At 45.9% G+C, this 11,847-nt stretch overlaps 3 protein-coding genes across 5 annotated transcripts in view; 1 reads left to right on the top strand and 2 right to left on the bottom strand.

Annotated features, from left to right (window-relative positions):
* The first annotated feature begins 19 nt into the window (after positions 1-19).
* Positions 20-2,507, top strand: liat1 (ligand of ATE1). Of its 2 annotated transcripts, XM_069184134.1 has the most exons (3): positions 20-243; positions 476-738; positions 1,875-2,507. In XM_069184134.1, exons 2-3 carry the CDS (start codon positions 501-503, stop codon positions 2,309-2,311), a joined length of 675 nt encoding a protein of 224 aa, XP_069040235.1. In that variant the 5' UTR covers positions 20-243; positions 476-500; the 3' UTR covers positions 2,312-2,507. The 2 variants fall into 2 exon arrangements, with proteins under 2 accessions (XP_069040235.1, XP_069040236.1); XM_069184135.1 differs by having other exon boundaries at positions 21-738; positions 1,878-2,507.
* A 1,177-nt stretch (positions 2,508-3,684) lies between these two features.
* Positions 3,685-9,634, bottom strand: rflnb (refilin B). Of its 2 annotated transcripts, none has more exons than XM_015367798.2 (4): positions 9,554-9,634; positions 6,123-6,325; positions 5,395-5,486; positions 3,685-4,934 (listed from the first exon to the last, which is right to left on the bottom strand). In XM_015367798.2, exons 2-4 carry the CDS (start codon positions 6,321-6,323, stop codon positions 4,601-4,603), a joined length of 627 nt encoding a protein of 208 aa, XP_015223284.2. In that variant the 5' UTR covers positions 6,324-6,325; positions 9,554-9,634; the 3' UTR covers positions 3,685-4,600. The 2 variants fall into 2 exon arrangements, with proteins under 2 accessions (XP_015223284.2, XP_006641101.2); XM_006641038.3 differs by lacking the exon at positions 9,554-9,634 and adding an exon at positions 6,431-7,316.
* Positions 7,380-11,847, bottom strand: part of vps53 (VPS53 subunit of GARP complex) — a 25,981-nt gene continuing 21,513 nt past the window's right edge. Inside the window, exons 21-22 of the mRNA XM_006640879.3 lie at positions 10,747-10,851; positions 7,380-9,783 (exon numbers count right to left, since the gene is read on the bottom strand). Of these exons, the coding sequence (XP_006640942.1) occupies positions 9,613-9,783; positions 10,747-10,851 (276 nt within the window). The 3' untranslated portion in view covers positions 7,380-9,612. The remainder of the gene's footprint in view (positions 9,784-10,746; positions 10,852-11,847) is intronic.

Below are 11,847 nucleotides of genomic sequence, written 5' to 3'. Positions count from 1 at the left end.
TAGGGTGGGGCGAAGTTGTTCCTTGTTTCCATGGAAACGCGTCTTCTGGCACCTCGCACACATGCAAGTGAAAGTTACGAGACCAAACTTCAAAGCACACAGGCTTTTAGCACAAATTCAACATTTTCCAGAGACAACGGAATATTACGTTTTGGAACTGCACGCGTAAATCTGTTAATTAGCCACAGCAGTTCGTCTTTTTCAGGTCCTTTTTTTTTGCCAGCAGCTGGTAAACATCTGCAGGTAAACAGATGTTTTGCGCGGGGCTCGAGAAAAAAAATAACTAATTCTTTTTCTTTAAAAATACGACAGCATAGAAGGTAATGCTCGATAAGTGTTCATTTTGATCAGCAACGAGCGTTTGTGTTTTGTGAGAAAGCTTCGGTACACATCCCTGATGAATGGGATCGGTCTGTTTCCACGATCTCTGTGATTAGGCCAGCTTAAAAAAATAAGCAACAAAATCTATCGGTAGATGAGACGGGTTGGTATTGGCAGTTATGGCAGCTTTAACACCGTGTGGAGCCGGAAAACCACGAACAGCCGTCGGCCGCAGCGGTAAGAAGGAGCCGGTCCTCTCGGAGACCGGGAAGGAATTCCAGACCCCTCTGGAGTCGGGACCCAAAGACAGGCAGCAAAAGAAGAAAAAGAGAGAAAACGGGAAAGAAAAAAAGAAGCCGGTTAAGGAGCCGAAGAAAAGGGGTCACTCTACAACTCCCTCCAACTCGGACGACACAGGTGCGTGTCACGGCGCCGGGTTTGTGCCGGACACGAAATGTTTGAAAACTGAAAATTCAGTTGGTTGTTCGCCGAGTTAAATGAGAAGCTCAGAAGCGAACTTTTTAAAAACTTAACTTAAGCACAAATTATATATGCCAGGCTGGGTCAATCTTGTAGGGTGCTGTAAGGTTAAAGGCAATCATGATACTGATTTTCTTTCTTCTTTTGAAGTGAAGTTGCATATTCTAACTACAGTAAAAAAAGGGTATATCTTCATGTTATGACATGACGATGTTTGCTTGATTGCAACTACGCACACTCAGAGTTGTGTTGCAGTTAAATAGACAACGGGAGAGACGAAATTGGTGTACATTTTGTCTTGTGCTGTTCGGAATGATTCTGAACGCCGATCCCAAGAGAGTTTGCTGAGCCTCAGCGAGGGAAAGATGAGGTATACCCCTGCCTTCATGCCAACATATCCTGCAACTCACAGCTGGCAGCCCACTGAAGCTCAGCAGGTGTGAGCCTGGCCACTACCTGGATGGGAGACTCCTGGGAAAGCTGAGGCTGCTGCTGGAAGTGGAGTTAGTGGGACCAGTAGGGGGCACAGCCTGTGGTCTGTGTGGGTCCTAATGCTCCTGGTATAGTGATGGGGACACTACACAGTAAAAAAGGCTCCATCCTTTGGATGAGACATGAAACTGAGGTCTTAACTTTCTGTGGTCATTAAAAATCCAAGGTTGTTTCTTAAAAAGAATAGGGGTGTTACCTTGTTGTCCCAGCCAAATTTACCAGTCACGGTCTCCTAATAATCCCCCTCTCTGAATTGGCTTCACCGCTCTGTTCTCCTCCCCACTGAGAGCTGGTGTGTGGGGAGAGTACTGGCGCACTATGGCTGCCGTCGCATCATCCAGGTGGATGCTGCACACTGGTGGTGGTGGAGGGGAGTCCCCATTACCTGTAAAGCACTTTGAGTGGAGTGTCCAGAAAAGTGTAAGTCGTTGTTATTATGCAACCTCAAGCTTCACAATCCAGGGTGGTATTAAGAAAAGGATACTGCATCTTGGGTATTAACCCATGTGGATTTTACTACAGGTAACCAGAAATGCATCACACCTGAATCATGTGTGCTCTTGTTTCCCCTTTCCTTCCAGCAGCAGACAAACCCCAGCCCCAGCCAGCCCAGGTCCTCAGGAACTGTCCCGGCCAGCTCAGGGTGACGTCTGAGACACCCGCGGACAAGCAGGCCAAGGTCAAAGGGCAGCGCAGGGCTAGGCTGAGCAGCCAGCCAACAAAACGTGGGGACAGTGTGGGGGCGGAGGAGACCGCCCCAGGACCGGGGCCGGATGACGAGACCCACCTCAGCAGCCAGGTCAGAGAGAGCCTGAGGTGGGAGGGCGTTCTGGGGGACCCAGAGGCTGAGGAAGAACGGTTAAGAATTTACAAAGCCAACCGCCGGAAACGCTACTGGGCTGCCAAGCAGGATCTGAACACACTAGACAGAGAGGGCAATCAGCCTGGCCATGGAAGACTGGTGCCATTGGAATCTGCTTCTGGCCAGCACAGAGGCCTGGCCCAGCACAGGGTTTAGTCCACTGCATACTTCACTCAAGGGCGTGCTCAAGACTCCCACACCTGTGCCACTCTAGGATGACCATAGCCATGCCTGACGTAAAATCTCATGATGCCAAGACTCCATTAGAAGACAATGAGTTTTGAACTGGACTGTGATCCCAGCATGAGGAGTGCCAACACCACATAAAAAATAAATCAGATGTTGGACACGACTGGGACTGAAAATGCTTCTGGCTCCATTGTGGTTTGCATGGGCCTTCTGGCAGCCCTATCATTGCAAAATGCCATCAGACACTGTGATGATTTGTGCACTGAAATCAAATAGGCTTAAATCAAATTGGCACTGAAGTTTAACTGAACTGTTGTGAATTAAGGGAGCTTTAACTACTAGTTTTATCCTATTGTCCTGCAGGTGGCTCTCTGCCTCCACCATCTTCTGAAGTGTAGCACTCCATTAGTTTCGGGGTTAATGAAGCAACACAGCTGGAGCATATAACTGAAAGGGATGCTAAGTTGTATTATTTTTATTATTTCGTTGCCAAGCTCAGCTCCAAGTTTGTTAATTTAATTGTCCATTTCCACCACTTCTGCAGTGTACCATTGTTCCCATATATAAACAGTTTATATACTCTTATACGTTATCTACAATGGTCATCTCTGCATCGCAAGAACAAAGTTTTCAGAAGGTACTTTTTTCATGTTTCAATAATAAATTCCACTACAGCTTTGCACCAAATATTGGGAGATGGGACCAATATTACAAAAATATCATTGCACATATTTTGCAAAAAGACTATGCTTAGTTACCTTGTTGAAACAGAAAAACTGCCTTCAGTTAAGTAACAAAAAGGCTACTAGACAGAACAATGTGGATTTTACTACAGGTAACCAGAAACAGGAACACCCTCAGTGTTTCTCTAAGTTTTAGTTCAAATGTTTTCTAATCCTTGAATGATATTAAATGTGCTCTTGTAACTTTTGTAATCAATCAATACATTTTGTGCCTTATTATTGCCTACATGGAGGAGCACAAAGCACATGTGGATTGTACAAATGAACACTAGGCAATTAGCTCTTGAGAATTAAAGGATCTTACTATAGATTTCAGATCAAAAGATCACAAGCACTTAACACATAACCCAAACATTCCCAGGACAATTATTTTTCACATCTTAATTATATTGTACACAAATGTATCACAAATGCATGCAGAGTCCCTTTTTAAATGAGTGAGTGAGTGGACAGGCAACATTTTCTCCGACTTGCATTTTTACATCTTAGATGTAAAATAATAAATGTGACATCCAAAGGACAAGAGCCACGCAGCTGTTCTGCAGCTTGGACAATTGTCTCCAAGGAAGTGTAAGACAAAAGTAACCTGCTCCTGGCTCCAAAAACATCAACAGCAAGTAAGCGCATCTTTATTTTGAGCTTTTCCATGTACTGCAGATATTTCTCATACAAGCAAGGAAACGTTAGCTTAGTATCTGTATTAGCACTATTTCAAGACAGACCATTACATACAGTAGGGATCAGAAACTAAGACCACAAGATTTCGTTACCAGCCTGGGGCCTTTCACAACTGATAATGACAGCGAGCCTGTGTTTCAAACCACACTCACTGGCCACTGCGTGCTGGAAACCACTCGTTTGACAGCATTAAGTTACCGGCAAGGTAGATGAGCATCGCACTTATCATAACAGCCATTGGATCTCCATCTCCACTGGACCCTGCCTTTCAGCAGAAGAACAGATGAAGGTGTGTGATCATAATTAAAAGTGCAATTAATTGTCTGATACAGCTGTTCTGCTTCACCGTAGATATTTTTATTTCGCCTAGTGTGTGTCGAATATTACTTTCAGAAACCCAGCTTGACTTGTGAGCTAGAAAACCACCACATCTCAGACTTCCAGGACTTCTGCTTCCCCTCTCCACATTCCTAACACTTCCTGTAAAAGAGAACCTCAGCACAAAGCACACCTGTGGGCATCGGCCAAGACTGGCTGTGGCGTGATGCAAGTCCCACAATCCCCCACTAAACCGGAACATGTCAACCTTCAGCCGTACCACACAGACAGAGTAAAACCATCTCCCCCAAAAAATCTTCTATTGATTATTTTGTCAAGCAACATCTTTGCACCATCTGGAGCTCAAAGAGTAGCGTCTGCGCAGCGTGGAAGGTGTCTTCTCGTTAGCATTTCAGCTTGGCTGCGAGCTTGGTTTGACCAAAAAGCTGCTGTTGCAAACAGTCTTCCAGGCGGGGCTGCAGCCGCCATTTTGTTCTTGATGTGTGGCGAATCGGGCTCAGACAGCAGCTGACGGACCGGGGATGGCCTCCGCCTCGCTAGCCTCCATTTCGACTTTGGCCAGGAAGCGCCTGGCCAGCCGGGGGCAGTCGTACTGCAGTCTGGTGGTGTACACGGCCCGGGTGCGTTTGGGGTACACGATCGTGGTGCTCTGGTAGCGCAGGGCCCGCTGGCGGGGCTGGAACTCCAGCTGGGTCTTGTAGCGGCGCCAGGTCCGGTCAGGCAGCACCATCACCGTTTGGCTGCAGGAGGACACACCCAAGCCCACAGGCCTCAGGGAGACGTGGTGGATGTAATGGCTGTCGGATTCGTATCGCACGGACGACTTGTACCTGCACAGAGAGACAGTGGATGGCATCAGCATCATTGCAATCAGCATGGCATGGGTTAAAAAGAAACCCCCCTTCTCCCACCAGGCTCAGACGAGGTCTTTGCCTGGACAAAATACCAGCTGGCAAACACCGCAGAATCTGGAACTGAGTGGGAGATGGATTTCACATTACTGTAGAGCATCTTCATTTTTCTGCTGTCTTTTCCTACTCTTGACGTTAATGGATGAGACACCAGTCTCTGGGATATACTGTACAGTAGTCATTAAGTCACATTTTCATAAGCTGTAAAAAAATCCCAAACCATGGAATTTCACGTTCATGCAAAATATTTGATGTAAAAATTCAATGCAACCGTGCTTTAATTATATCCACCTTTGTGGGTGCAGGGCAGCCCAAATAAGCCAATGCGATAGAAATATATACGTGTAGCTGCCCTGCTAGTTCGGAGGGCAGAAGTTACCTGATTTCTTTCGGCGGCAGTGGATCAACCAGAACTCCCTCTCCATAGGACAGCAGATGCAGCCGGGGGACCGACGAAGAAGGAACAGGAGGCTGTCGAGGTACAAAGCAGAGCTGTCAGCAAAATGATGTCGAAGCCCTGTGTTATGAGGGAGCAAGTGAGGGACCTGTCAGCGCAAAACGTCCTGCCAACAACAACAACAACAACAACAACAACACATTTGTGTCGAATGTGACGTTTCTGAGACCAGACGTTCACAGAGGTGAGCTTGAGGTTCTCTCCATTGCGCACAGACAGAATTTAACCTGGAATAACTCTGAAATAGCGGCGTTCCGGGATGCTAAGAGACAAGCAAACACGGGTTTAAAAAGTACATCGCTTGGTAAATTGTAATACGTCTTTAGCACAATGAAAGGACACGGGGGAGGCTGAAGTTGTGAAGCCGTATGCTTCATGACAGATTTAGTGATCATAACATGATCGCCCCCATTTGTCAAATCTTATCCCGTCTAAACTCAAATTGGATGTGAAACATCAAACCCTTGTTATCCCTGCGGCTCGCCCGCTGCATCTCCCTCCGCGTTGAGCTGCGATACAGATACTCGTCTTACGCAATTCCTTCTGTTGTACTGACACGCTGGCAAAGTTTCCTAAACCCAGCAGCGGCTTGCATGGGGAGTTCGGTAACGTCCCGAGTGAGATAACACCAGCCAGGGCAGGCTGCGTACCGCGGGCTCTTTCCTGGTCTCGGCTTCGGCGATGCCACCGCACACTCCTCTGTCGCCGCTGACCGGAGACGGCAGCCAGGCGCTCGGGCCGGGACTGGGGGGCAAACCCGAGTCCGGGCTGTCCAGCACCTTCTCCGCTTTGCGCCTCATGTTGAGCGGGTCGTCGTCGGACACATGCTGCAGGTTGAGTCTGCCCACCATTGCTGTGGTTTATTTAAAAAATTACACTGTTTTTATGCTGTCCTTAAACGCACCTCGACCGCTCTCCCATAAAAAAACGACTGTCACGGAGACTTATCTACACCTACCTAGAAGCGAAGTAGTATAGGTGAAATGAAACGAGCAGAAAAATATTTACGCCGGTAAATGAAACAAAATCCGAATCTATGCTTTGAATACAATCGATATTGCCCTTGGAAGCCTATATAATTTTTGTCGCCAAGCAATACGCAAAAAGCAGGATCTTTGTTATTTCTAAGACCAAGACAAGGCAGTTTACACCGCTACCTAATTGATTTCTGACTTCCAAGGAAAGAAAAAACAATCTTGCATATCTTAACAATAATCAAACATTGACGCGTTAGCCAATTGATAAATTCGCATTCAGTCCAGTGATTGCAGTCAGTGGAGTATAAATATTTTATCTTGTACGGTTTAATCAGCTACATGTCAGATAGCGGAGAGCCCTCCCTGCCTGTCTGCCTGCCTGCCTGACTCGGCTCTCTTCTGAGAGACTCATTGTTTCACAAGCACTCGTGGGGAAGGAAACGCCTTTTAAACTGCCTCCCATCGCTGATTGGAGTTGTAGGCGCACGAAGGGGGGGAAAAACGTTTCAGGATTTTTCACCCGCAAATACTTTTACCTTATCAGACTAGACTTAATGGAAAGATGCCGTTCCAAGCTCACACCCCGCTGTCTGACGAGTCTTTGGGATAAGGTGGGCAGAATTATCTCAGCGTGCTTTCAATTAGATACACAAATCATTAGCTTTCAATACAGCTTGTGTTATTCCTGGTATTTTTTTTTTTACTTTTTGTGTTACACCATCTGAATTAAAAAGGTGAAAAGTCTTATAAGTCGATACTTGCTGAGCATAGCCTTTTACACAGGTACAACTTGTCTGAACTAATTAAAGCACAACCGAACTCCCATCTAATTTCAAAACTTTACCAAAATGAACGTCGCCTTTTTATGGAAAAAGAGTGTCCCGTACTTACAAAAAATGTCTGAACCGTGAGTTAGAAAAACAGCAGCAGTCTTGTTAAATGTATGATTTATTAGTGTCATATCGTTACCAGCTGTTATAGTCCTGCATTACAGCTTTTCTGAAAATTCACAAAGCAGTTATGAGACAGAAATATGTACAGCAGCAGAACTGGACATCTACATTTAAACATGTTTTTAACAAGTCTGTCAGAATAGTGCACTAGCCACTGTTATATTTTACATTCTGATGATGTTTACAGATCAGTGTTTGAAAACTGGAGACAGAGCTCTGGTACTTAAACCTCCCTGTAAGAGAATGGCTTCTCCTGCAGCACTCCAGGATGTAAAAGTTATCACTAGATCCATCCGTCTTCATCCCTTCAGGGTTACGGGAAGCTGGAGCCTATCCCAGCAAGCAACAGGGTACACCCTGGACGGGGCGCCAGTCCATCGCAGGGCAGACGCACGCACAGAAACGCAGACATGCACGCATTCGCACCAGGGCCCATTTCCCCAGAAGCCAATTAACCCACCAGTATGTCTCTGGACTGCGGGAGGACACCAGTGCACCCAGAGGAACTCCAAGCAGACAGCACCCCAGCTCTGGAAGTGAACCCAGGGCCCCTGCACTGATAGGCATGCTATCACAAGATGTTCCGTCTTAATTCTGTTACTTTACACACCATTGCAAGAGGAGGCTTTAATCTTAAATTTCCGTCACAGTGATGTAATAGAAAATGGCTAGCTGGGTACACCTTTGGAAACGTTACTCCTGACCTTTGCTTTCGGTGGGTCAGGGTGATTGTCTGGCGTTTATTTGCCTGAGACTGTCACCACGTTGAGCTTGTATCCCAGAGGGCTGGGCAGAGAACACCCAGGCAGAGTTCCCTCCTTCTGGCTCATCGATCCCCTCTGAGAAAAGGTGAAAGCCAGGCAGGCAGACATTCTGAACTCACAGAGGGGTCAAAGGGTACTCAAGTTTCCGTGTTCCTGTACGGGATGGGGAAGGGGGGAGGTTGGGTGGGGTTAAAAACAGGATTTCCAAAAGTCCAAGATTTCCGAAAACAGGTTAAGAAAAAGGGAACACTATACGCTCATGAAACCTGAATCTATTCTCAGTGTTTTGAAACCTCCCCCAGATCAGCTGCCAAATACCCCTTGACCACAGCCTTATACAATTCTATTTCCCTGCTTCTGGAACAAGCTCTAATTAGCGCACAGCACTCCCTTCTTTGTGGTCTAATCTGCGTTCCGGCAGGGCTCTTAGATTAACACTGATAAACTCCAGAAGGAAACTGCAAAAGAGATTAAATAGGGAAGTGGTTGTTAAAGAAGTCAGCACGTTGAAAGCACGTTTTATCCCCCCCCCCGTCTCTTAAGTCCTGGCAAGCCACCAGGGCTAACAGGCCAGAGCTGGTTTCAATTTGCAAAGCAGCCTGGGAAAGGAAAGAAAAGAGCAACACCACAAAATGTGGTTCCCGTTGTAACTTGGGGGTCAGAAAGTCTTGGGGTCCTTTCTGGGTTGGAAGTTTAAGGTTGTAATGTCGTGCACGAAGTATACAACTTGATCAAGAGGGAAAAAAAAAACTCTGGTAATTGATGAGCAGTGGGTGTTCCAATTTTAACATGCTGCCCCCTGTGCCATCTGCAAAGGAAGTCAGGCAGCAGTTGATTCTTACTGCAGTAATGCCGGATGCACGATCATCTCTTGGGATGTTTTATGCAAAATTAGATGGGTCACCTGGCCTCATCCTGTAACCATTCTTGAGTTCCTGTGAAGCACTGTGAAATTGTGTACATGACATGCTTCTTAAACGGATCTCTATCTTAATCTATCTTAACTTGTACTTAATCCTTTGTATAGCATATAGTCCACAACAATCATATGCCTAAATTGGAGTTATACATTGGAAGAAAAAGACAGAGGGTCAGAAAAGGCTGTAGAGGTATAACTCAACATTACATCATGGTTTGGAGGAACTTAATTTGTTTCATTGTAGTAATGAAATCCAGAAACATGCTTTTCCCTGTAATCACTTGTATAAAAGCCCAATAAATAAACAAAGACAGTTACATCTTCAATGATCTGCTATGATGACAGCAGAATTAATACATTTTTTCCTTAATTTTACATCTTCACTAATATCAAGTGAACGCTAATGTAACTGCATATACAAAAAGATGTCTGACATTTCTCTTCAGGAGGGGGGCTGGAGATGTTTACCGGTGGTTCAGCAATAGAGAAGGTGAAAATGAGAGGCAGGAGATGACCCGGTCCCGAGCTCACAGTCTCTTCTTGATGAGCTTCTCCAGTTTGCGGATCCGGGAGGACTCCTGCTCGGGCGTGGGGGTGCTGAAGGACAGAGAGGAGCCCCCGTCCGCGCCGGAGGGGGGAGTGGGCAGCCTCTGCCGGAAGAGCTCCAGCACGCTGCTCTGCTCACTGCGCTTCAGGCCCTGCGAGAGAAGCAGGGGGGAGTGGGAAACAGAGGAGTCAGGAAAGAGGAACCCTCCCATCCCCAGAGTCCTGGAGAAAGGCACCTCCTTTTATGCTCTCTCTGAGTCCGTTTTACAGCAGAACTTTCAGTACACCTTTATTTTCTACAACCCGAATTCACATAGGATGAGAGGTATTTGAAGTGGCACAAACTAAGAAATGAAGCTTGAGAGTAAATAATGAAGAAGGAATCCATATTCTCTTCACGCTAAGTAGGACAAAACCGAAAGAGCTGAGTAAGATTCAGCTAGACCACTGAAATGTTCACACTGCTGAAGATCTTAAAATCCCCCATATCAAATATCCAGCATTATTTTAAGATACATTTACAAACTATTATGCCAAATGGAATCCCTCCGTGTTTTGGGGGGCTATGAACTGAATCTGAAAGCGCCTAACCTAGTTCACAAAATAAAATTAGATTTGGAGAGGGGTGAAGATGACGTGTTTGAATACTTTGCAGCCATATCCACCCTGCAGCTCACAGCTGGCAGCCCACAAAACTGAGGTACTGACCCTCCGTGGTCATTAAAATTCCAAGGGTGTCTCTTGAAAACAGTAGGGGTGTAACCCTGGCGCCCTGGCCAAATTCCCCATTGGCCTTTACCAATCATGGCCTCCTAATAATCCCCATCTCCCTAACTGGCTTCATCACTCTGCTCTCCTCCAGAGCTGGTGTGTGGGGAGCGTACTGGTGCACTTTGCTGCTGTCCCATCACCCAGGTGGGGCCGCACACTGGTGGTGGTGGAGGGGAGTCTCCATTACCTGTAAAGCGCTTTGAGTGGCGTGTCCAGAAGGGCAATATATAAGTGTAAGGAGTTATTAATTATTCCGGAGCAAGATATTAATGTGGTGTTTCGGCTCTGGCTCGGACATCACATGAGAGACGGTGTGGGAAACGGACTGTGGCGCCAGGGCTTGCCTTCATGTCGAGGATCTTCTGGAATGTCTCCGGGTTTCCGTCGGCCAGCAGCTTGATGTAGTTGTCCACAAACGCAACAGAGGGCTCGTGGGGGGCCATGACCACCTGGGGAGACAGAGCAGCTCCGGTGAGGTCAGACCTAGTCTGCAGGCAGGCTAAGAGAGCTGCTACAGTGCCGACAGGAAGAGGGGGAAGAAGGAGAACTTTAAACACTGTTTTGGACAAGAATAGGAGATTAGTTCAATATATCATGAGAAAAAAAATGCTTTCAGACAAAAAAAATAAGTAAAAAAAGATGCCACTGTAAGCGAACTTCAGAACACACTGTAATAGAATAAATAAAAATATTTACTTATATGAGCTGAATTTAAGATGATTGAATATGGACAATATGGAGCCAGTTAAACAACAAGCTGCAAATTCTACATCTGTAAAACAGAATGCTCAAAAACAGATTGCAAAGGATTTTTAAGTTTTTAAAAATGGCAGCTATTTCTGAAAAACAGACTATTACTATACTATTTGTATACAAAATGAATTACTCAGCATGGTCATGAATACCCTACAAAAAGTTTAAATTTCAAATGGGAAAGGACAGGTAATGTATCAGTAGCATTGAATACCATGTACTATACATGTACTACTGTACTATACAAGATGCTTCATTTTAAGGAGCAAACCAAATGGTTAAATGAAACAATAAAAGCTTTAATTTAATGAAAACCTCTGAAAATCCACTGCGCACTGGCATCAGAAAAGCCTAATCTTGATTGCAAAGTGGTCTAGAACCAAGTCAGTTATGCTAAATATCTTTCTTATGGGACCAAAAAAAAAAAAGACTGAGGAAAATTGGTAACAGGGCTTTGAGCATTATTTATATCTCGTTACTAAAGCAAGTGCGTGACGTCTGGGTACGAGCCGACAGAAGTCCGCAGCTCCTGCTGTGTACGGCACCCGGGTGGGGGGCAGGAATAGCTGTGCGGGTGGGGAGAGAGAAGGACACGGAATGGCAGGGGACTGTCTGGAATTCCAAGGGTTCTTCCCCTCGGCTGAATGATTTACTTAGCAACTGTCCTGGCCGCGATCCAAGGAGCTGAAGGG

This window comes from Lepisosteus oculatus, chromosome 26 (assembly GCF_040954835.1).
Source record: "Lepisosteus oculatus isolate fLepOcu1 chromosome 26, fLepOcu1.hap2, whole genome shotgun sequence".
In the NCBI taxonomy this organism is placed as follows: Eukaryota; Metazoa; Chordata; class Actinopteri; order Semionotiformes; family Lepisosteidae; genus Lepisosteus; species Lepisosteus oculatus.
This window is presented reverse-complemented; position numbering and strand designations above follow the sequence as displayed.